The sequence below is a fragment of the Rhinolophus sinicus genome, chromosome 4 (genome assembly GCF_057876585.1).
Source record: "Rhinolophus sinicus isolate RSI-liver-muscle chromosome 4, RSI-T2T, whole genome shotgun sequence".
Classification (NCBI taxonomy): Eukaryota; Metazoa; Chordata; class Mammalia; order Chiroptera; family Rhinolophidae; genus Rhinolophus; species Rhinolophus sinicus.
In genome coordinates this window covers 41,242,576-41,269,705 of record NC_142504.1, presented here as the reverse complement: position 1 = coordinate 41,269,705, position 27,130 = coordinate 41,242,576, and the positions used below count along the sequence as shown (strand labels likewise).

General features: G+C 35.1%; 1 protein-coding gene across 8 annotated transcripts in view; it reads right to left on the bottom strand.

The window, feature by feature from the left end:
- Window positions 1–27,130, bottom strand: part of PCLO (piccolo presynaptic cytomatrix protein) — a 378,475-nt gene that overhangs the window by 348,560 nt on the left and 2,785 nt on the right. For all 8 annotated transcript variants that reach the window (XM_088797783.1, XM_088797785.1, XM_088797786.1 and 5 more), the window contains exons 2-3: window positions 21,571–23,308; window positions 2,415–3,821 (exon numbers count right to left, since the gene is read on the bottom strand). In XM_088797783.1, coding sequence (XP_088653909.1) covers window positions 2,415–3,821; window positions 21,571–23,308 — 3,145 coding nt within the window. The remainder of the gene's footprint in view (window positions 1–2,414; window positions 3,822–21,570; window positions 23,309–27,130) is intronic.

Sequence of the window (27,130 nt, the reverse complement as noted above, 5' to 3'; positions counted from 1 at the left end):
ATCTAAAGCATTTAAAATTGGACTTCACCTAAACCCTTTGCATTTTCAAACTACTGAAATTCCACACATGCCCTAGATAATTCTCCACTTTATTCAAGAAATCTCCTTTCCAAATTACCACCTCTAAAATATAATTTACCAACACACAGAAAATCAAACTTTTTTGTGAAAGGTTTATCTCTAACCAGAGTTCTCATTTAATAGCTCCAAACACACAAAATTCTAACAATCATGATGGCCTAAATGTATACACTTACATATGTATGCACATACGTATATATAAGGCATAACAGTTCTCTCTCTGCAGTAAAGACACTTTTTAATGTACCTAAAATACATAAACACAGACATTTAATTTAGTTTTTATGGTGTAGTTTTATAACTATTTAGATGAACTGTGCGGTGTTGATACCGTAAGACTCCTCATTAAATGGTACAATTTTTTAAATCTATGAAATTAATACAATTTTGCACTAAATCCAGAATGTTGTTGCTAGGTTCCTGGATATTGCAACTTCAAGCAAAACGAAATACAACAAAACTGATTTTAGCATAGGCTAATTAATATAAACAAGAGTTACGTTCCTGTGGCATATTTCTGGTCACAAAAATATCATCGAACTTCTAAATGAAGGCCCAAAATACTTCTAATATTAAACACTGAAATAAATGTGAGCTACACATACATTAACAAAAGAGTAATAAAAATGAGTAAAATGATTATTTTCCAACCCTCTTATTCCACTTCAGGGTCATGGGTAGCCGGAGCCTCTCCCGACAGCTCAGAGCACCAAGTGGAAACCCACCCTGGAGAGGACGCCCTTCCATGGCAGGGGACACCCACACCTACCCACACTCACTCAGGCTGGGGTAATTCAGACAAACCAGTTCACTTCATGTACACATCTTTGGGATGTGGAAGGAAACCGGAGTCGCCCAAGAAAACCCACACAGACATGGGGAGAACCTACGTAAACTCCACATAGACAGTGGCCCTGGCCAGGAATCAATCTTATTTTTTTCTCATCAACGTTACAACAAAAAGAACTTTGAACAAGATGACACTTTTTTGAGGACCTGTTGAGTGGGAAAACCAAAACTGCCCTCTTCATGAATACACAACCAAAAACAACTCTTATAAAAATATTATTGTAATTAATAATTATAGTTGTTACCACTCGTGACATACTGAAAGAAACCAAATTTTATCTACTTTTACAATGGATCTTAGTTAACATTATTCATCACAGTTAAAGAGAATAAAAATCTGCTGAATTCTGTAGGGATAATACTTTCATATGGCGTTAATTATATCAAAGCAACCTAATACGTTTCAAAAATAAATACACACACGCACACACACACACACACACACACACACACAGCTTATTCTTTATAAAACAAAAATTAACTCGAAAACAACACCAAGAATCGCTAAAGCTTCTTTTGTATAGTTGTATAGTTGCTAAAAAATCTCTTCAATTGTTCCATTCCAATGAACTACAAAATCAAGGAACATGAAATAAAAGAGTTCTTAAGAAATTTTGATTTGTATAAAAACAATGAACAATTATTTAAAATTCAATCCCAAAATGTTTATTAAAACACTGTTGTTACTTATCTAAGATAGGGGCAATCATTTAACCCATCGGTCTCCCAACACCCAAAATTCTAATAGCCCTAACACATTACTAAGTCTCATAGATTCATTATTTTATAACTATACTAGGTAGAAATTTGCTATCTGCTTTTTGGTCATTAGTTTCTGGAAAAAGTATTCTTGTCATTTGGTAAAAACAAAAAAATATCCTTGACATTAGTTAGTAAAATTCATATATATTTTTTTCCTTCCACAATTCTTAATAAAGTGTTCTATTATATTTATGCCACATAATAACTATACAGAACTATAAAAAGAGTAGACATAATATACTTGAACCAATATTTTCTAGTTGACAATATTATTCCCATCACAAAGTTCTTAATTTTTGTAAATGTTGTTTATAAATCTGCAACCAATCAAACTTTTTTATGTATTAAAGAGACTAGAAGGATTAGAGATATGGGAAACAGTAAAACAGTAAATGACAACTCTTAGTTGATGTTTATAAGTGAAAAACAGATAGTCCTCCAAAGCTATATGTGGTTAATTCATAAAGGATTGAGATAATTGTTATTTTAAGTTGTCAGCTTCTTTCATAGTCTCACTTCTGATGCATTAACCCCCCAAAATATAAATTCTATGAACTTTTAATAAGAAAGCCTATAATAAGTAATGGAAATTTCTTCTAAGATATCAACATCGGTTTGCTTTCTTTACTAAAATGTATTTGTTGCTCAGAAATTTGGCTACCAAAATATTTCAGAATATATACGATCAACTCACATCCATGTGTAATATAAACATTGCTTACCTCAGTCAAGTGTGGTGTAGGGTTAAATCCACAGAGATTACATACTTGATTCTTGCATTCAGTGCAAGTGTTGAAGTTAGGAGGATCCTTAGAACCTATGTTGAGTTCAGTTTTGCAGAGAGGACAGGCTGACTGTGGTTCGGGGGTTTTCTCCAGCTTGTCAGGAAGGGCAGCTTTTTGAGGCTCAGCTATTGGCAGTTTGCTCTCCTTAACAGGCAGGGGCTTCTTTTCTGTTTCTGTTCTTTTTGTTGTTGGAACTTGTTCAGCTTTGGGCTCTAATTTCTCAGCTACTGGAGCTTTTGTTTCCTTTTTCACAGGGATCACCTTTGCAGGTGCTGGCAGTACCTGACCCATAGACTTGGGTGGCCCCTGAGACGAAGGTGGCTGTGAAGGAGGAGGGACTTGTTTGGTTGGGGCCCCTGGCCCAATCTGTGAATGAGATCCAGGCTGGCCTGCTGTGGAGATTAGATTTGATGCCTGGCTGAAGATCGATGCTCCAAACCCAAAGAGTTTCCCAGTCACAGATTCTTGAGGAGTGGTAGGTTGTGATTTAGGGGCATCAGTAATACTTCCCAGATTCAGACTGAAACGTCTCGACTGCTCCTGAGGCTTTGGTGGCTGTTGAGATGGGGGTGCAGTTTGGCCAGTGGTAGGTCGCAGACCCGGAGGTGTTGGTGACCCTTTTGGCATTGGTTTGGCATCTGGTTTAGGACTCATTTTGGTGAGTGCTTTCTTGGGTTCTTCCCTCTTTTGAACAGGATCAACTTGTTTTTGACCTTTGCTCTCCATCCTAGGCCCAGGATGTGAAATAATTTTCGAATCTGATGCAGGTCGAGGTATGACTTTAGAATCGAATGGGGTGACCTTTTCTCCTATTGGTGGAAAACTTTGTGAGGGTTTGGCAGAGTCTGTTTTTAGAGGAGCAGTTGTTTTCTCTTGATCCTGTGACTGTACTTTGGAGCTTGAATTATCAGGTTTTGTTGCAATTGGTGATGAAAACACAATGTCTGTTGCTGGCTTTACTGTCTTGGGCTGCTTTGGTTTGTCATCAGCCATGGGGACCTTGGCCTGCTCAGATGGGACAGAAGGTTCTTTGGGAGGGGCTGGCTTGGATGAGGACTCTGCCACAGGAGGTTGCTTGGCCGTGACCGGGGGCGAACCATGAATGGTTGGTTGTTTCACGAGTGGTGGGGGCTTTTTAGACTCAGGAGCCTTTGAGATATCCTGTTTGGGTGCAGTATCCTTCTTTGGAGAAATCTGCATTGACTCTGGGGATGGTTTGCTCACTGCTGATGTAGGAATAACTGGGGCAGTCTTCGGTTTCGGCTGGGGTGATGATGGAATTGGGGCCAGATCACCTCCTAGAGCTCTCTGCATCTGACAGTTTAAACAGAGCCACTCTTTTATCTAGAAATAATACAAAACAGTGGTCACTGATGTAATCACAATATAAAAACACAGAAACAGTTTTGAAATGCATGGTACCTTTTGAAATCATGTCTCTCATCATGCAAAAGAAAATATAGATCATTTTAATTTGTTAAAATATTAAAATGTTAATTACATTAAAATATAATTAATGAACCTCAGAGACTTAAGCACTCTACACTTTAAGGAAAATAAAAGGTAAAAATCCACATAGAGTTGTGTATTTTTTCTAAAGTTAATTTTGTTATTTTTTGCCTTTGATTTACTCCAGGTTTGGTTACTCCCAGAAACAGAAAACCAGGTATTTATTTCATAAATAAAAACATGAGTTATAAAATATATTAGATTCCATAAGTCAGTTATGTTAGGCATTTTCTCTACTGATGGCTCATAAACAGTTTTCAGTTATACAAGCCAGAGTAGGCTTGTCAAATTATTAACATATTGCTAATTTCTTAAATTAGCAGAGCATTACTTCTCCCTCTAAGGCGACATAATCAAATGTGTGAAAACAAAAATTGTTAACCATGCTGGGTTGAAAAGAGAACATTCTCTGTTAAGAAAATATAGAAAAAATAATGGCATCCCTTCAAATTATCACAAATCGCACAATCTAGCAGAGAACGCATTATTTCCTTAAAATTTTTATGAATATATTAAAAAGAGCAATATAAATAAGCAATATACTTATTTGACTAGTGAGATATGTATGGATGTGAGATATACATCATATATACATGTATTGCTACAAGTGCATCTGTTCTTTTCCTATCACATCGATTGTGAAAAGGAGATGTTAAAAGAAATACTATACATTAGAAGACAATTTAAAAGTATTTATGATTGTTACCTTTTTAAATTCCAAAATAACGTATGCTCACTACACAAAATTTTAAATATTACCAAAGTAATTTAGAATGACAAATCCTACATTATCCATCTTCTTCACCTAAAGTAACCAATGTTACCAGTTTAGCACTGAAGTTCTTTGTACAGAATTCTACATGAGAAAGTAAATATACAGAACATAGCTACCAGAAATTTCCACAGTACAAAACTGTGAAGTGTTAGACTGGCAAACAACATACCCTTTATTGCCAAATGATTTCCTTTTGAGAAGAAATTGAAATAATAATTCTTAGACTTGCAAAAATTTCTTTGTCATTTGACAATTTACAATGTTAAACATTTTTAATGAAAAAAATTATACTGAATATTTTTCTTAATCATTAAAATGGCTTTGAAATTTTTAAAAAAGCACATTAAAATTATTTAAGCTCATGCACCAGTAATAACAAAGCTCATTGCAATCTCATGAAAAGCAAATGTTTGTTTGGAGAAAGTTACAAGAGATTTTCAACTCTGATATGTTATATTTCTGTTTAAAAATCTGAATCAAAAAGTAAAATTAACATATTTGTTAAATATGGACGGGAGGTACTTGGATGTTTATTACTTTTGCTTTCAACACGGATGTTGAGTACTTATATATTTGTTATATTTTTATCTTTGCTTTTCTGCTCATTTGAAGCATTTCATAAAATAAACTCTCTCTCTCTCTCTCTCTCTCTCTCTCTCTCTCTCTCTCTCTCTCTCTCTTCTCTGCCCATATATAGATATATAGATATATATCTATATAGATATATATCTGTATTTTTCTTTTCAATTTATGAATCCCAAAACATAATCAAGCAATTGTTACTTATACAAGTACCATGCATGACTAAAGGTGAGCTAGACTGCAAGGAAACTTTCACTCAGTTTTATCCCCTTCTTGATGGAAGGAAATTCCTCTATAAATATGCATCTACCCACTCAACTATCTCCCCTATCGTCAAAGTCAATTCTGCTGTTTTATATATATTTATTTTTCTCACTTGCTTTTTTCTATAGCTTTAAATGATACCACATCACCTTATAACCATGCAGCCAGACAAGACAAAAGAAGAAAATATAATTAAAAGCATAATTCTTTACCTCTACTCTATCATTGACTTTTTTTCCTATAAAATATTATATGAGATCTGCACCCACATTAACCACTTTAAATTACAAACTCCTGGGGTCACTGAGTTTCATTTTAGTTAAATTGCTTATTCTTTCTGACAAGTGTCATAGCCAAAGGAGATACAAAATTTATTCACCTATTCATTTCTTTATTCAAATATCTATTGAGCAATTTCTACTCAGCACATATCACTGAATAAAAGACAAATATGTCTGTCCTCATGGAGACTACATTATAGAACAGGGGGGTCCAAACTGCGGCCCGTGGGCCAACTGCGGCCCGCAATCTATTTTTAATTGGCCCACAGCAAATTCCAAAAATATATTTAGTTGACTTAAATAAACCAGGTGAGGCAATACTTCACCTCGAGTGAGTGGCCCGGCTGTATGTGTATTTTACCGCATATGGCCCTTGGTAAAAAAAGGTTGAAAAAAGTTTGGACACCCCTGTTACAGAAGATAAGAAACTAGTCAATGCAGAGTATAATTCCAAGGTTATTACAGATGTATAATTAGTATCTGATGATGATATTTTCATGATTTCTTCTTTCCTTTCTTCCTGCTAGTTTCCTTTCCCCTTCCCCCCAACAATTATTTGGTTTCAGCAATGATATTTTAAGTCTATTTGCAGTGTAAACATTGGAGCTTCGCACATAGCTAGCCAGTAGGCTCTCACTCCATCTTTGGACCACTACAAAATTAGAAAACTATTATGGCATATCTAATGTATGATTTGCATCAACACTGGGAAACACATTCTGTATTGTATGTATTCCAAAATCAAATCAATGTTTCCTTGTAGTTTGTAAATGTATATGACTATGTCTACACACAAGCAGACAAGGAGAGTTATGAAAAGACAGGTAGAAAACACCAATGGCTGCCTCTCCATAGGGAGAGAATTCTGCTTTTCTCTTAATACAGCCTTTTTTTAAAATAGACTCTATATTTCATCTTTTGTCCTTTTAATCACCACATTTCCTTCATTTTGATACATAACACATGAAAGACATTTGATCCCTCAATGTTCCTCCTCACTGCTAGAATACAGGTTAAAATAATTGTCTAAAGTTATGAAAAAGCTTTTCATCCTCTTACGATTCTTTAGAAAGAGCCTCCTTTTTACTTAATTCTACTGGCCAAATCTGTGGAAGATAGAAATGATTTTTATCTCAGCATTTAAAAATCTAGTACTGAAACAGCAGCATTTCAAATTCCGATTCAATTAAAAAAAAAAAAATTTCCCACACTTTGAGAAAATGAAAAAGGCCACAACCCGCCCCAGCATAAACATTATGGACCACGTATTTTTCTTTCACATTGCACTTAGGGAGAATAATGGGTAGTAATAACACCTTTGTCCTCTCAGTTATCTGAGTGAATTCCTGTCATATTTTCACTGCATTCTCAATTATTCCTCAAATGCGTCAACACTGCTCGTGAAAGGTCATTTCCCATTCATTCTTTCACATCTTCAAAACCACTATCCCTCATTTGGCCCTTTTCTCAAATACTTTATAACTCCACCAAATACAAACTTTAAAACTAACAACCACAGAAGGGGTTGTCTCTAACTACTTCCCCTCAAACTTCAATGCCTCTCTAGTAACGGTGAAATAATGTTAAAAAATTTTGCAAGAAATTCAAAACACATAATTTTGTTAGTGTTCTTAGGCAAGCGCTCATACAATTCTGCTATTTCCAGATCTATATCCCCAAAAGTCTGTAAGCAACAAACAGTAAGAACCTCCTCGTAGAGGTCTTCCTATTGACACCCAGGGTCTAACTGACCTTCAAAGCATTATGGATGTTCACAAATATTTTTCTGGGCTGGTTTAACTTAAATATATTAATTGAATATATATATATATATATATATATATATATATATATATATATATATATATATATATATATATATGCTCTTCAACTACAACATTTCTATGTTTACTCTGCTAATATCCACTGGTTACCCAACCTGAATGACAGGATTCTGCCTTCATTTTCTGGTTATATGGCATTCTCCCAGAACCCTACTCTATACCGCTGGCCATGGACAATCTGTCCCCTTCTGATTCATACTGAAAGTCCCCTGTTAATTAGCACACCTACTCACCATATTTTCCCTGCCTGCAGACAATCACTGCCTTGTTTCTCTCCCAAAATTAAATATTTAACTCAGAGCAGAGAACCTGAATTTACTAGTACCAACATTGCCTTAGACACTTGCTGTCAGTTCCATTTGATAACCATGTCTACAATACAGTTGGCTCCCCTAGTTCTGCCTGATTGGGTCTTCATTCCATTGCAGCCATAAATGAGGATCTTAGAAGACTTAAGTCTTTATCACTTCTTCCCCAAGCCACAGAAGTCAAACAATATCTGAGACTAAGTCTAATTCAAAGAAGAAGTCTTCCACCAATATTTCATAAACAACTTCCCAAGTCCCCTGGTCACAACTAGCACCCACTCTCTAACATTACTCTTGGATTAGATCTAATAGATTACACTCTGACCATCCACATCTATTTGAAAAATGATGGGAGAAATGCAAGAAACAACACCAGGGAAGCCTACAACTGCATCAGTACGTCCCGAAGAAACTCTTACCTTCAATATACAAGCATTAAAATGATAAAATGTAACTATATTAGCTAAGTATGTCATGTCTGAACTATTCTTAAATTTTAGATTTTATATAACAAATAAGGAAAAGCAGTCTATTTTTTTTTTTTTTGCTTTCTCCACCTATAGTCTTACTTATAGAAAGTGCATAAATGGAATTAAAATCTGGAGACACAATTGTTTAATGAGCTACTCTAATTCTAATTCAATTAGCTCTACAGAAGGAAACAAAAGAAAGGCATAAAGTATTCATTCAGTCTTCTGACTTAAAATGCTACATAAACGGGGGTAAGAGCCAGGATTGCTGCTCACTCAGAGGTCACTATGTATTTATGCAGACCTGCAGATAATAACTATAACACACCTCCATGTTTAATCCAACTCTCCAGGTTCCCTTTTGTTACGTATCAGAGCTGTGAAACATGGTAATACAGCTTCACTGGCTAAGGCATTTGCTGGAAAATCATAAATGTCTTATTTAGATGTTTCAAAACATACCACTTAAAAGTTTCATAGTGAACTTCACATAGAGGTTCAATTAACAATTATTTTCCAAAAATTATCAAAACTATTGATTTTTTAAAAGCATATTCTGATTTTTAAGAGTGTGTCTTCAATAATAATTAAAGATAATTAACTTGATACATTAAGCAATGAGGTGAGTCAGCAAACACTAGGGGTACCATAATTAAAGCATATTCCTCCTCAGAACTATTATTAAGCTACTTACCTTCAAAATAGATAAAAAGCCTCTCAAAAATAAAAAAAAACATTTTTTAAAGTCTAGAGGCATAATAATTAACATCCACCCTTCAATGTGCTCCAAACTGGAAATTTTAAACACAAAATTTACATAAGATTTATAATGGAACCTCTGCTCAACAACAAAGCATAGTAATTAGAATAATAGAACATCAAAAAGACAAACACAATGGAATTGATATTTGCTTGTGTTCATACCATTCACATTAGCTGTTGCATACATTTTCTTCAATCAGGCTTTCGTCCTGTCCTTTACAATAAAACCTGTTGAGTACTTGCTTCTTGCTGCATCACAACTAAGCTTTCCTTAAACCATGACATCTAAGTGTACCATTTAAAAGCAACAGTCACATTCTCTCTTACATGGGTCATGATTCACAGTGCAATTTGTACTCTTCCATATATCTAAATTCTCCCTATCCTTTATGGTCCGCATTGAATTTCCTCCTTTGCCACTTAATATTCCATCATCAATTAAGATCTGTGCCTTCTCAACTATTACTACAAGAGTTTGAACCACAGCGTTTAGACTCAAATAGTGTTTTAAATTTTCTCCCAATTATTTCCTCTCCTCACAGACTCTTAAAAGGAGTGACATGATTATTTTTATCTGTGTTAGATGCTAAATAAATTTTAGATATTATTTAATGATAAATTATTCTAATTTTTTCCTATTTCTCATAAAATTATCTTCAAATATTTATCATACTTATATTACTTTGAATATCATAGAAAATATAATCATATGATGTATATTGGATAATAGTATATAATATTATAAAGAGGAAACCAAACTAAATTTTGCTAACAGATTATGCTTTTTGCTATTCAACGATTGCCCAACTACATGTCCTCCTCTAAGAGGCAGTTATTAGCTAACAGCAGTTTGGCTGCAGATGGCTCACTGTAGTTGACATCTTTAGCTATGCATATTAACACAGAATTTACTTTGGTTAAAAACTAGACACTCTCATTCCTCAGAGCTGGGATGACATGCCCCGCAACTTGGGTGAACAGTTTTATTTAAAATAATTCATCCACAACTCAGATGGCTATTTCCTCTCTCAAACTGTGTGGATTACAATTACTGATGCTTAACTCAGCGATCATTAACAAACCTTGAGAAACGTAAACTAAACACGCCTTTTTTCCTTCTTAAAGCATAATAATGTTCACTAACTGCCAGCAATAACATTTGTAAATCCTCACAATGAAGGATCAAATTATAAAAGCGTATTTTAATATGTTTGTCAGTGGAGTCCAAAACAAGAAAACCAACACTTTTACCAAAGCACAATTTTAAAATAATTACAATCCATGAACATAAAAATACATTCATACTCTATTAGTTACACAAAGAGAGGAGGATCCCAAATCAGTAAACTGAACTTCCATACATTATATATTAATACTTCTGAACAGCCTCTCATACGGCAAATTCAAACTTTTATACCTCAATTGATTAACACAAACTTTAAGCTATCATACATTTTGTAGCCTGTGAAGCAATATTTCCAATTAGGTAGGGTTTGTGCAATTATTTGAAGAGCTTGTTGAATTGTCCTATTATTTCATTTAAAAAACTGAAAATATTTAATGAAAATAATCTAAGGTCTCATAAACTTTATGAACTCATGCTGAAAGCTACATATCTTTAATTCAATTAGATGCTCACTGGAATTAAACAATCACTTGTATGATGACTTGGAAAGAAACAATTTTTAAAAAATATATGAAATGTTAAAAACATATTAAAGCTTGTGTAAAAAAGACAAAGTTTCATAAGACGCTATTTCCTGAAATAGCCTCTTTTAGCTTTCTATAAATGGATGCCCCCTTATAACTTGCAGTTTATTCAGATTTTATATAGTTGTATGTATGTACATTTTCAAGAATGTATTTAAGGAAAATCTGATTTTAAAATTACACTTAAATCAGCTTTACATTATTTTCAGATTTTTTTTCAGGGATCTGATCCATATTTTGCATTATCATTTATTTCCTTTTATATATATAGTCAAAAGGAAATAGATACTATATATATGTATATATATGTGTGTGTGTGTAGTCACAAGAAGCAGAGTACAGCATTAGGAATAGAGACCGTGGAAATGTCTCTATATATGTATATATATAAACTTGTAGTTGACATTCATTATTGTTCAGCTTCAGCTTCAGGTGTACAGTGCAGTGATCAGGCATCTACACCATCCCTGAAGTAGACTCCCTAATAAGACAAAATCTTTACAACCTTGTTGATTATATCCTTTTGACTATATTTTTAATCCTTCCTCTGTCAAGTTAAAAATCACAAAGATTTGCACATTAAAATTTTCCTCACAAATGCTGTTATAGAATTTCTAATCACACGTTCACATAATGAAGCACGTTCTGCACTTCTTTTAACTGTTTTACATAAGTAGAAATCTGCACCTCAGACTTGTTTTATGAATTCTACTGAAAAATTCTGATTTTACTGAACAAATGACAGAAATGTCATATTTCTATCAATTATGTTGTAGTTTGTTAAAATATATTTTTTATGAGAAGAAAAAAAGAATAGAAAAGAAGGGTTATTGTTTCAGGTGAGATCAGATGTCATCTATATGAACTTTATTATATTCTATTGTACAAACAAGATTCCATCTTCATTTACTAAATTACTAACTTTCCTTCTAGATCCTGAGTTCTATTCTTGACAGTGAACAGTCATACTAACCAACTCTGTCACCTGTTTTTTTTGTTTTTTGTTTTTAGTCTGACAGAGTGGCTGGCTCAGAGTAGGAGTGCACAGCTTTCCTAAAGAACAAAAAAGAGCTCAGAAAGGTAAAACCCTGGTTTGAGCAAAAATGAATAGAAAGATATAAAATCTGTCGTCTTAGATCTGGATTCTTTTTACATTTCATCAAAAATAAACTCCTGCCAAGAAGGTTAATTTCTTTTTAACTTTAAAAATATGTGAAATTTATTTTCTCTCTCTCTCTCTCTCTCTCTCTCTCTCTCTCTCTCTCTCTCTCTCTCTCTCTCTCTCTCTTTCTTTCTCTCTCTGTAACCTAGAAATTTAGGAAATGATCCATTTAAAGACAATGTGGTCTCCTATTAAAAAGATGCTAATAGTGGGGTCAACAGATCCAATCTTCAATTGGATCCATTGCAAAGTAATTCTGTGATCTTGCATATCACTTAAATTCTTAACCTCAGTTTTCTCTTCTACAGATGCAAGAAACAGTGATGGCACTATCCCTACTTGCCTATTAGAATTTTTATAAAGATTTATAATAATAACAATAATAAATATTTATTAGTGTCAGTTTCAAAGCACTTCCACTTATATGGCCAAATGTGATTTTTACTTTATGAATGTCTCAGATCATAAATAAAGGAAACTAAAAACTCAGGAAAAAAACGTGACCTGACCAAATCACAAATTAATTAAGTAGCTGAGCTAGGAATTCATATTCACATTGTCCAACTCTAAAATCCCATATTCTTTCCAAAGGGCCATCTGATGATTAATGTACTAAAAAAACCTGCAGATTTCAAATTGCTTTTTAATGTGAATTCTAATTTTCTTAGGCTCTTTAGTCATGTTTATAATGTGGACACGACCTTATTAAAAGAGCATTAAATGACAAAATGCATGTAAAGTGCCTAGTGCACAGTCTGAAATGCAGTGTTCAAACTATGATCTTTTCTTCCTGTGACTAAAGACCAATCCCCTTTCTTACCGAAATAAGAAAAAGGCAAGAAACATCATTGTACTGAAGTTGTTGCTTCCTTTTCAAAGGTACTTAGAATTACTTTTAAGTAAAGTCCTAGGAATATCAATCAGCAAGAGGTACATGTGTGAAGGGCAGAGCTAGGACTACAACCCTGGTCTTTCTATGCCTTACCAAAGCATTTGATATGGCCATTACTTTAAGGAAAATAATTATACACTTCTAACAGATTATTTGCATCTTTGTATTTAATGTAATACCTCTGAAATATTTGTAAGAGCCCATGTTTTATCTAAGCTCATTAAGATACAGAATAGAGGAGAGTGTTAGATATGTGTGTGCTTTCTCAAGGGATGTAAACAATGAGCAAGTTAACCCATCACTGTATTAAGTTGACTGATTCAATAAATGATGTTGTTAAGTGTGAGTATCTGCTTTCACAGCAGAACATCTGTTCTTACTAAGCTATACAGATCATCACACAGGTTTCAATAATGCGTAACAACAGGCTTAGTAGGTATCATAAAAGCTGAATATGCAGAAAGACACATGAAACATCTAGTTACTTAGAAGTTGAAAATGAGAAAAAGGCTTTGATCTAATGATTAAACTTATGGTTAGAGCATGAGGAATATATAGTTATTTTGTATAGGGAACATCCAAGTCAGGATGGAAAATGTTTCAAACTGGATCTCATTGAAAATGAGAGTGTAAACATATTAAGTAATACATATTTATAAAAGATTAATCGAGTATTTCTATTCCTGGAAATTCATTAAAAACCTATTTTAAATAGAGATAAATTACTTTTGTTATAGTCAGGGTATTCTAGTTTTAAATAACATATGGATTATCAGACAACAGCAAAAAAATCTTTTATCTTCTAAAAACCTTATGTTTAGAATCAAGGGACTTTATTTCCCTTTTTTGGATTCATTTAAAAATGGTGCCAAACAAAGAATGTATTCAAAAACTGACCAAATTTGCATCACAGGCAGAAGGCATTTCCCATCATCACTGTTACTTAGAACTGAAAATTCTTGATATTTCAGAAAGTAGACTGCCAAGGGTGAAGATATAAAAAACAAGAATGTAAATCCTTTATCCATCCTTTCACATTTTATAATTATTTAACCAATCATTTGATTAATGAGAATTTTTTTTAATTACTAAAGTGTTCATTATAACATGGATTCACAAGGTGAAAAATAGTACTAAAAGGTATGACACTGAAAGTAAAAACTTCTATTTCTATTACCAAGCCTCACCCTCCAGAATCAATCAGTGTTAGCTTTTGCTTTGAGTTTTTCTTGTGGTTGCCATTATAACATCAAATAATAAGTTTTGATTTATAAATGTAACATATTATGTACTTTCATTTTACTATAAAACCTGTAGTTTTAAAAAGACAAACTTATAATAATCACCTGCTTTAGGATTGTCTTAAACAATCTCCAAGAAATATGTTTGATGTACAGTCGGCCCTTTAATAATGGTCATTTCATTCAACATCTTTTCATTATGTTGCTGCAATGCCACAGAAACATAACTTTTGTCTATATCAATTAGCCTATGGTAAAATAGGTTATTATACATCATTTCTCCACAGTTTCAAGAACCTATTGACAATGTTAAGTAAGGACTTACTGTGTTCATTATAAATTTTAATACACAATAAGTTTTTGAGTTTGACGTGTATATCATCTAATATCATGTCACATTTCACCACTGTTATGCAATCACATTTTGGAAAACACTAATTGAAAGTCTTTATAGTTTTCTTCATCTCTGGGCTATACTCAGCTACTCTAACCCATTATTTTTATTATCAACTTTAATAGAGGAACTCCTAGAGCGTCTGTAATATATGTGTGTGTGTGTGTATATATATATATATATATATATATATATATATATATATATATATATATATATATTTTTATACATTTATGAGTATATGTAGAGATAGATATGTAGATATTTAAATAAATAGTTAAGACAGAAAGAACGATAATGACTATTATGCATTCTTTCACTCTCTTGATATCTTGCCTAGAAACAGAATTCATCTTATCACCATCTCTAGAAATTTAAAGAAAATGGTCCTTACCAGCTGTTTTCTGTGATGGTGTTATAGCTGACTGATTTCTCATCTCTTTGTAGACAACAGTGCTTTTCTCTGTGGAAGTCTTTCAAGTGTTCTTATCCTCGGAATCTGGTATTTCACCAGAATATATCTATCTGTCACTTCATTAATCTCATTTAGCCACTTATGGGCCTGTACAATCTGAAGACATGTACCTTTCTATAGCTCAGAAAAATGTTCTTCTCCAGCTTGCCTCCATAGTACTGATTCTAAAATTCCTACTAGAGTTTTTAGATATAATCTCCATGATTTTTAATATGTCTCTTTGAGTCCCAGAGCTCCAAGAGTCCCAAGGGAACCCAAAACGTCTACAACTCCATGGACAGGAGTCCAGAAAGAGCTTCCTATAGTGGGGATAAAACGCCCATCCGCAGCCTCTGCATCACTATAGGACAGAGTAAAAACGGGAATCTCAGAATTCTACACAGTCCTGGGTACATCCCCACCCTTTCCTTCCTTACCAACCCCTCCCTGCCCCAAGCATCAGTTAGGACTATACACAAAAATTAGACCTTTAGTCACCACTAAAAATTCCAGATTTCCAAATCATCCATCAACTACCAGACTCCAATTCCCCCAACAAGAAGGAGTAAGGGAACCCCATGGCCCCATCCCACCCCTCTCTTGGTCGATGCTATAACCTTCTACTACTTCATTTTTCTCCGTAACACTTGACCATCTGTCACACTATATGTTTTATTTGTCATTCTTACTAGAATACAAATTCCATTTGGGAAGCGTTTTTTGGTCTGTTTTGTTCATACCCATATGTCAAGAATCTAGAACTGTGCCTGAAACATAGTAGGTGCTCAGTAAGCAAGTGAAGAATTTTTTTGTCTTTTAGCTTTATAATCTGAGAAAATTCTAAGTCTTCCAAAACATAACTGGGCCCATTTTTACCTTCAATCAGCCCACTGAAATTTCAGTGTGGTAATTATTGACGAAATATCCTCTTAAATATTTCTCAGAAATAGTAAGAATTTTTATAAGTTCTTTATGTTCCTGAATGAGCTTTCCCATGAGGTTGGGTGTCTTTTGTTTTGATTGTCACTAGTTCATCTATGTCCTTCATGTAGTATTATTGCTAAAATGTCAAGTTAGTCTCTTCAAACCATTCATTTATACTGAACATCTCCATTAGTATAAATAAACAACAGAGGTTTTTTTTTCTTATGTGTAGAGAGCTATGCGTTAGTCCTCTCCTTTGAATGAGAGGAAACAGGATGGCAGAGGGCCAGTGTTCAAGTACAGCTTCAGTGAGAGAATAACAGATTTAGTGCATTTGACTCATGGTTGAGTAGTGTTTTTATTTGTTTTCTTCTCCTTTATATCACTTTGTTGTGGGAGATGAGCATTAGTTCTAAACTTCTTTTCTAGGCCCTAGTTTTCTCATGAGGCTCCTACCTCAGGCAGCTCATCCCTTCATTTGGAGAATTCTCTGGCTTTAGCCTGAGGGGAAGAAAAATAAAGCTTCTCCCTAACCCTTGTCTTCCCATCGGAGATTAGGAAAGCGTCGACTTGTCCTAGGTTTTTCCTTTCTGTAGTTCTTTAATTTATTATTTGATCACTAGCCACACTGCTTTCTACACTTGCTAACATCAAGCTTAGGGCTTCACAGAGTTTCCCTCAGGAAGCCACTTGTGCAGTGGTTTCTTCAGCTCTTCTCTTACCTACTTCCCATTTTCTTTCTATCTTCTAGGAATTCTTCAACATGCTAATTTATGCTGTTGATGGTCTTTTCCATTTTCTGAAACTACTATACTTTCAATTTTATAAAAAGTGGGACTTTTGGAGACAGATGAATATATTTGTTGAGTTCAGTCCTCCTTTTTAAGAGGTACTGTGCTGTGGTCTTTGCTTAGAATTTGGGGGGACAAAAGACCTTTATGCTAAAAGAGCAAGCAACTAAAAGGCCACTCTGCCCTCTCAGCCACACCATCATCAGGAATTTCTTATTGGCTTTCTTTCTCCACACATTCCAGCTCTACTCTTTTCTCACCAGGTCTTCTGAACAGATCCCCCTACCTCAGTTTCTCTTACTAGAAATGGAAGCAGCAGGCCTATCAAACCTAAAAGAGGTAGCCAGTTAAACCATTTATCCGGCCTGATGAATGTCAGTCATTTATTGTTTGGTTTTTTTACTAAGTGGAGAGAGGTTATATGCAAATCAGGTATATTTGTTTGTTTTTAGCTGTTGAAATAGGGTCAGGTTTTTGTTAAATAAAGTATCTGGTTTCAGTGAAGAGAGACGTATTAATATATAAGCCATAATGACCAAAAATAATATGACACACACAAAACAAAAACCCCACCTAAATCCATTTTGATCACTAACACTTGGTTCATTATCAACATTCTGAAAAATGACATGTCATTCCATATATTATAAAATTTCATATGAGCCAAGAGAAATTTCAGACTTTAGGGACAAGTCTTTAAATCTCTCCCTAAATCAACTGTGCCCCAAGCTACACATCAAAAGAAATAAATCAACAATAAAATGTTTCCGTTACAATTAGAAAGCAAATATTCTGTTTCTATGTCCGAAAGCAAGCCCAAAGAGAGACCTGTGCTATTAAGATTTATTCCATTAATGGACTGGCAAGAAGAGATACAGCTATAAACTCTCGATATTAAAAGGCTAGGCTTGGAGCCAGTGGATTTTTAAGTTTATTTGGAAAAGCACACATCTTGACAGGTACCAGAGAGGACAAGTAATTTAAATAACATCCTGTTCACACTAATATTTGGGTTGTCTAAGCAGCGTGTGTGTGTGTGTGTGTGTGTGTGTGTGTGTGTGTGTGTGTGTCTGGCAGGGGCAAATTTATTTAAGGAAGTAGAAGTCCCCTTGTCTGAGTGCTGATACTTCTCCAGTCCTTCCTCCGCAGACCTGGCAGCCATGTAAGAGCCAGGATGTTCATAAGCAAATATAGTCATAACTCTGATGTGTTGGTAACCAAAAATATCACAGAAATTCTCCTAGCCCGTTCAAGGAGTGATACTAGAGACCAGTATTCTATTTTATGCATAGACTACAAAAGTAATAATACAAGAGATTTACTGCATAGAAACATCAAACTTGAAAGTAATAAATTCCTATGGATTAAATTACTAAAGAAGGTTTAGCCTCGCTTCCTGTCCTGCATGGGAAAACTGTTTAATCAATCTGAATATCTGAGGACAATCTGATGTAGAGAACATGATCCTCTTTGGAAGATGTAAGGAAGTTCACTTTCTGATGGATATATGTAACAGTATAGAAGTGGTAATCTTTCCCAAAACGAAATTTATCTTATCTCGAAACAGTAGCTCTCAGCCTCTATCCAGACTTCAAACTTCCCATCTTTGACTTCCTGATAATTCAGGAGTTTGAAAACTGGCCATTTGTTACAGGATTAGGGAATATCCCTTCCTAGAGGTCAGAGAACTCTGATTGCATTTTTCCTCGTGGATGAAAAAAAGAAAATTAAATGTTACAATTAACATTACAGATAACATGGTTTTTGATTGCAACCTCGGAACCCAACAATTTGATATTGTATCTATAAAGAAAACAAATTGAAAGTAAACTTTGACTAAAGTCAAATCTTTTTAAAATACAATATCCATGTTGCATTATATTACAACTTTAAAAGCACTTCATATATTTAAAAAGACCTTCTCATACAAACGTTCAGTTAATCCTCCTAATAACCCAATGTGTTTGGCGGAGAACATGTTATTATTATTTTTCAAGTGATGTCATCATTACAGAAAGTGTAAATGACTGGCCCAAGCTCATCTCATCCATACGGGGATACTTTCCTTTATTTAGTAAATGAGGCCCTCTACCTGGCCCAGAATTCCCAACTCCTTTCATCTGGGTCCAAATTCTTATCATTCTTCACAGGCCCAGCTCAAATACTTGTTTTCATGAAGCTAGTCATGATACCCCACAGCTGACAGTGACGATTTCTTCCTTTGATTTCATAGCACTTTCTTTCTGCCATGAATACATAGATTTGGAATCAGAAGATTTGGTTTGGGTTCTGCTTGGGTATTTACCATCAGGGTGATCCTAACAAGTAAACTAACCATAGTTACCACTTGAACACAAGTTTTCTCATTAGTGTAACAGAGAAAACAGAATATATGCCCACAGAATTATTTGGAATTTCAATTTTGATAAAACAAATAGGAAAGAACTATGTGAACTATAAAACCCTATACAAAGTTACTTTCAAACACACACACACACACATATATACACACATTTTGTTTTTTTCTTTCTTATGTACAACTTTTATTTCCTCTATTCTCTGGTTGACGGAAGACTAATAAATACTTGATTCTGTCACAGTGCTCATTGGTGCTTCACAACTAAGTATTTTATACAAATTTCTAAAATGAGTGAAGGATTGAAGATATAAATACATTAGTCAAAGCAAGTTTCATGAAGCAGAATGCTCATCACTACCAGATAAACGTGGAACGCCAAAATCTGATTTCAACATCTCTCTAATCTCATTGCCCATTTCTTCTTCCTCACCACGTTAGCCAACCTAGAGTTATCTGTGATTTCCTAAATACTCCCTGCATTATTCTGGCTCTAAGTCTTGAACCAAATCATTACTCCCTTTCACATCCTTCATCTGTCAAAACACTATCCACCCTTATACACTTAGCTCAAATACAATTTTCTTCATGAAGCATTCCTTACCCTCACACACTGAAAATGACACTTCCTACTCTAAAGTCCACAGTATTTGTTCATCTCTCACAAATATTATCATTTGACCACATATTAGATTTCCTGGTGCATGTATTATCTAACCTAGTACACTTTGATCGTGTTAAGATCAGCGTTATGTTTTAGTTATCTTTATATCCCACTGAACATGCAATAAAATGCCTTCCATATAGTAGGTACTCAAACAATATTACTATATATGGCCTGAATGTCCAACTGCCAATGTCCTTGTGAATTGCCGTGAAAACATTATTATGGTACATTCCTGTCAAGATAGTATATTATGGGCAGAAACATAGCTTTACTATAATTTAAAAAGTTACAAATACATAAACAAACTACCTCCTGATTTACAATCTGATTTCCTCTATAACTTGAATGCAGTAGGTTCTTATTAGTTACAATTTTATCATTAAAGAATGACTTATTTAAAAAGTTAGGGTACTCAATATGACATCTGAATAAAAGAGCAAAAGATACTTTAGAAAATAACAGGAGGTTGACACATTTTAAATATATATCATTTTCATCTTTCATCATTTCAAGTATCCAAACTAACATAAGAGCTACCATTAATCCTCATTGTTATCATCATAACATAGATTTCCTTCACAACAAGGGTACAAAAGTCTCTTCTTTCAGGGATATTTAAATCACATAATCCTCCGTTGCCCACTGTCAGTTTTCTCCTGGGCTGTTCCAGACATAATGTACACACAGCCCAGTAACAGCTGTCCTCTACATGGGCTAAATAGTTTCTGCGCCTTCTCACTGGGTAGGGGCTACCAGATTTCTTTTAAAAATATATTCTTTTAGACCCTAAGCCTCTTTATTTTCACTTTATATTATTATCTCATCTTCACTGTATTACTCCTTAACTCCAGAGAATTTGAGTTTTTCTGCTGTTTTCTTTTTATTTTTGTCTCTTCCCCCCACCCCAAATATAACCAAACTTGACCTATGAAAATGCTATTGTACTCAAGTCTTTGAGTGCTAAGTTAACATTAACTAACTTGCTGAGAGCTACTTTTCATCTTCAATCAGAATAAACAATCTTGAATTCACTTGTGTCACTACTGGCCCCTATTTTATAACTTCATATGTCAGGAAGGCTTATCCAAAGACTTGGAGATATCAACTGTGGTCCTTCTGAGAAGACGCCCATCAACATTGAACCTGCTCTAATGACCTCTTCATTTTATGAACTGATGCTATTATTAATGAGGGAATCAACTAATGAGGGAAGCATGCCCTCAGAGGGGATATCAAAATCATTGACATGTGTATTGAACTTTATATTAAAATTGCATTTAGAATTTGAAAATATTGTCTGTGTTTTTCCCACCACAAATATGACCCCAATTGACAGTATCATAATTTTGACAGGTAGGAGCATGAATATAAAAGTTAAAGTAATACCACTGGATACTAAATAACAAAAAGTGTGGATCTTCCACAGAGTGCAATGAGTAAATGCTCAGCATCTTTCAATCAATTGATATTTGCTTTATATACCAAAATTTATCAGAAACTGTGGCAATATTCTGGGCTTATTATTGAACAAAATTTTTTTTAAAATTCTAATTTACAACTGGCAAAGAAGGAAAAGAGGAGGGCAAGCAGGCAAGAACCAGAGAAAAACACCACCATCCTATGATATCAGAGATACACTCAGCACCATTTGCAGAAGACAACAACATAATTGAAGAGCACGGAAAAAATGAATAAAAACGCACTCACCTCGGTTAAATGAGGGTTGGGATTAAAACCACAGAGACTACAGACAGTGGTTTGACACCCAGTGCATGTGCTAAAATTGGCCTTTTCTGGAACATGCAGCAGAAGTTCAGTGATATTGCAAAGAGGACAGATGGTTTTAGGGAGGCCTTGTACTGGAGTCTGTGCTGTAGATGGAGAAGTTGGTGGCTGCAGAGGTTTCCCAGCTCCTGTTTGGCTTACTGGTTTTGTAGACTGCTGAGCTGAGGGCTTTGCTGGGCCAGGCTGCTGAGGAGAGGGCTTTGCTGGGCCAGGCTGCTGAGGAGGGGGCTTTGCTGGGCCAGGCTGCTGAGCTGAGGGCTTTGCTGGGCCAGGCTGCTGAGCTGAGGGCTTTGCTGGGCCAGGCTGCTGAGGAGGGGGCTTTGCTGGGCCAGGCTGCTGAGGAGGGGGCTTTGCTGGGCCAGGCTGCTGAGGAGGGGGCTTTGCTGGGCCAGGCTGCTGAGGAGGGGGCTTTGCTGGGCCAGGCTGCTGAGGAGGGGGCTTTGCTGGGCCAGGCTGCTGAGGAGGGGGCTTTGCTGGGCCAGGCTGCTGAGGAGGGGGCTTTGCTGGGCCAGGCTGCTGAGGAGGGGGCTTTGCTGGGCCAGGCTGTTGAGCTGAGGGCTTTGCTGGGCCAGGCTGCTGAGCTGAGGGCTTTGCTGGGCCAGGCTGCTGAGGCAGGGGCTTTGCTGGGCCAGGCTGCTGAGGAGGGGGCTTTGCTGGGCCAGGCTGTTGAGCAGGAGTCTTTCCTGGCCCAGGCTGCTGAGTCACAGACTTCAGTGGCCCAGCCTGCTGTGCTGGAGTCTTTGCTGGCCCTGGAGGCTGAGCTGGGGACTTGGGCCCAGCCTGCTGAGCTGCAGCCTTTGTTGTCCCTGGTGGCTGGGCTGGGGGCTTTGCTGTCTGCTGTTGAACTAACTTTGCAGTCCCTGGCTGTGCAGCTGGGGCCTTCACTGGCCCTGGTTGCTGAGCTGAGGGCTTTGCAGGTCCAGGCTGTGGTGTGGAAAGTTTTTCAGGTCCAGGCTGCTGGACTGGAGGTTTTCCAGGACTTACTTGCTGAGTCGGTGGTTTGGATGGGCTTTGCAGTGAGGGTTTGATTGATTCTCCCTTTACTGTGTCTGACAGTTTAGTCTGAGGCCTGGTTGCATCTCTTTGAAGTGGCAATTTTGCCTGGTCTGTCTGAGGGGCCTGGGTAAGCCCCTGAGTGGGCTTTCCTGCCCCTGGAGTTTGTGACTTAATGTTTTCTGGTTGTTGAGAAGATAGTGATTTGGGAGCATCGTCTTGCTGAGGTGTGGCCCTCACAGGTCCTTGCTGCTTCAGAAATGCCTTGGGTGACTGTTGTTGTGATGGAGGTTTTGGGATTCCTTCAGGTTTTCCTTGTTCCTTCTGAGCTACTTTTTGTTTCTTGGCGGTTTCTTCCTGGGATACATCAGAATCTGATATCAAATCAAAAGGATTGAATTTATTTACAACAGAGGAGACAGCACTTAAGGGGTTAACCTCTGAGAGGAAGCCAGGCATCATACTAGACTTGTGCTCTTCCTTAAAATCAGTTCTGGACTTAGATTCTTTCAAGCTAATAGTGGAAGGACTCCTTCCGGGCAATTTCTGCTCTGACCTCAAAGTGTCTGTAGTTCTGCTTTTACTGAGACCAGGCTGAGCTGGGCGCCCAGGGTCTGGTGGTTTTCCCGGTTGCTTTGGAGGATGACTACTATCCAACTCTTGTTTCCTAGAAGAGTGAAACAAAAAGAAATGAAAATTATCCCAACTCAGAATAATATTAAAAAGCTTAACTTTCTTCTACCCTGAAAATGTTGAATGTGTAAATATAACTAGAATCCATTTTTGTAGCATTCTGTAAGTGATCATAAAACTTTTAATGTCTTTGTTACTTTCTTTCTTTATAGTTCCAGGATAGGGATTTTTCAACAAGAAGGTGCAGAAAAGAGGGGGAAACCCCAAAACAATACTTGCTACTATGAGTGACGAAAAAATTAAAATATTTAAAAAGTATTCATAAAAAACAATTCACATTTATACTTTAGAATATGGCACTTAAAACCTAATTAATATATTAACTCAATAAATTAATGTAACATGATGTTCTAGTACATTCATGTTCATAAGATGTATCCTTGTTGGTCAAAAGTTATGGTCAAAGAACATTAATCTCTCAAATACTAGCAGCACTAAGAATTAAAAATATTCACTTTAAAATGTGGGAGTTCACTGCAACTGTCTTGTTATTTTGTTTCCTTTTTACTTGATTACAAGAATTTACACTAGTTACATAAAGCACACAATGTGACTTCAGGGAAGTTTCTAGTAAGGAGGTTACAAGATGCCTTTCCAGGGACTGAGAAAGATGATCATCTATTTAATTTTATCCTATTCTGTCTAAAAAGGTAATATTCATCAAATATTATCCTTATTAAACTTTATAGAATGAGCATTCTTACTTTGATTAGACATTTTGAGAAACAGTTCCATTTAATTTTTTTTTTCCAACAGCTAATTCTTAATCTCAGATCTCTTTGCAAGGTAATAGATGCTTAAAGCATTCTCAATATAGTCTAGTATACAAATAGCAACAAGCCAGTTCTGAAAAGTATTAATACTTTCCTTTTCTACTAGGTTGGTGCAAAAGTAATTGCGGTTTTTGCAATTATTTTTAACCTTTTAAACCACAATTACTTTTGCACCAACCTAATACAATATTTAATAATGCCATTGTTAGATTATTGGTATTATGCATTGACACTGATTTTAAAATGTAACAATTAATTTGCAAGATTTAATTTGTAGACAAATATGCACTACAGATTTTTTAAAAAGTTTTGGAAACAAGGTCAAATTTAAATGACTATATTAAATAATTAAAATAGTTGTTTCTTATATATACTTTTAGCCAAAAATCAAGTACATGATTTTTTTTTTAAATAAGCCATTCTCTACTTATAAAGTTGGAACTAATAACAACATGCCACATTAGAATTGTAGAAAAAAAATCAAATTATAAGTATTTTGTTTGATTTATGTAGCTCTTTAATTTTGGAAAAGATTTATTTCTTTTTAATTAAAAGAAAAAAAGGAGCAAAAAACAAACTGATTAAGTAGCACTTATATGAGATGATCACAGGAAAGTTGGATGTGTTTTAATTTATTTTGTCAAAATTTACCAGCTAATGGACCAGAAGAAATTTTAAATTGCAGATAATTTGATAGTATCAATTAGGTTTTTGAAATTCCCTTACTGACACAGAAATTTGTGTATGGCTCAAGATGTAAGGAATAGTAGAAACATAGAAGTATTATTTCTAACTAGCAAAGGTCAGAAAGAAAATATAGACGGAAATGTACCCGCACAGTAATTTTCTAATAAAAGATGAATCAATAGAATTCTTAGTTCTGGCAACTTCCTCCAGGAAAAAAGATGTTACAAAAACTTTACATGTTACTATGTCTCTGAAGCCTTTACTGAAAAAAGGAACTAAAGTCATCACCGTAATTCAATCCGGCAGTTCTAAAATATCTTTTAAAACGCGCTGCTACATCTTTCCATCTGGAGAAAAATAACTGTGAATGTTTCTCTATAAGCCTCCCTATGTGCTACCTTTCATATGAAGGCAGTAGCGCCATACTAAAATAAACCTAAAATAGATTATTTTCAAAAAGCTCCATGGTTTGGATCTTTACGTTATTCTAGAAATGTTCCACATTCAATTAATAAATGTGACCACTCCCTTGAAGGGCACATGCTTAGGGTCTCCATGACAGAAGTGACGAGCCTGTATGTAATTATTTAGGCATTTTATTGAATTGGCTCCCTTATACAGAGTCCTAGAAATCTATATTTAAACGGAGTACCAAAAAATACATTCTTAATTTAACGAAATGGTCCTCTCGTGAAAATACTATTAATCATCAGTTTTGTTATATTATTTCACTTAATCCAACATCTGTACAAAACAAACTTCGTGAATTCCAAATATTTATGATAACAATATAAAGCAAAATTTAAAGCAAGGTTTTTATATCAGAAATAAATGCTTACGCGTCCTACAAATGTAAGTTGTATTATAGAATCCCCCAGTGATAAAATATCTATATACCTCTAAAGATTGCCCTACAATTTAAACTTAGTTTTTTTGGTATAATTATGTAAGTAATCAGAAAACACAGAGCTCTAGAAGTGAGAAATATAATTACAATTATTAAGAGAAAAATATAGACTTAATACCAAATGAAAATATAAAGATGTCTTAGCAAACTGTGATCTTTTGGTGAATTTTTGCTTGGTATCACTGTTGTTCTGTTATACAAGAAAATTGACTGAAATGCAATCTGTGTCTTCTGTACTAGAGTATGAACTCCTAGACACAGAATGTATTTCACTCATGTTTGCATCACTGGAACCAATACCTGGTAACTACCGTGTTTTCCCGAAAATAAGACCTAACTGGAAAATAAGCCCAGGCATGGTTTTTCAGGATGATACCCACTGAACATAAGCCCTAAGGCGTCTTTTGGAGCAAAAATTAATATAAGACCCGGTCTTATTTTTGGGGAAACAGGGTAGTAGATGAGCATTAATGTTTGATGAGTGAATAATAATGAGTGAATGAATGAATGAATGAACATGCCAGGTTTTATTTCATTCTAGATTGTTTTGTGAATTCTTTTCACTTCAAATTGTTATATATATAGGCCTTCTGAGATATAAATGGAAACACTCCATATTCATTTTAGAACCTACACTTGGCCTTCTGCTGTGAGAAGAAAAACAATTGTGGAGGTGCCTAGCCAGTAGGGGAGTCCTAAAGGAATGCTAAAGATAATAATTGATTCAGTCAGAATTCTTATACAATTTTCTACTAATCAGAAGTGTTTTCAGTAAAGCTTTTTCATATGACATATCTGTAGCTATAAACAAAGTTAAGTAGAAGAAGTAATAATATTGCATTTCCATGGGTCTACAATGAATCAAAAATTCAGGAGCATTTCATTTGTAACCTGTAGCTTCTAGCTGGTAACTAACTACCCATGCTTTACACATACCTCCTTTTCTTTTTACTATTGTCATCCCTAGATTAACATAGATTAGCAGAGAAAATGGTTCAGCTACAAATGAGGTAAATAAGTATTCACATATAAGAATGTAAAAGTGTTGGAATGTTAATTATTTTGTTAAAAGAACATAATAGGCAATGACAGTTAACTTGACAGCGCTGAGTCACATAAAATTTTATATTAGGAATATAAGCAAACTTTAGGAATCCATTTTTATATTGCAGAGGATACTAGGACTTAAAGAGGGTAGAGATTAATTCAAGGTTACAAAATTAGTCACAGAATTATTGTGTGCTGATTCCTGGGGTTAGATAGGGGGATTTCCACTACATTGCACTGACTTCTCCGTATGTAAAAGAATACGGATACATCAATTAACTCATATTAATGAATATTTCAACACACAACTTGTCTGTAGCCAGTACAACCAGTGCTATTCATTTCTAACATTAATATTACTACTCTTTATATTTATACTGTT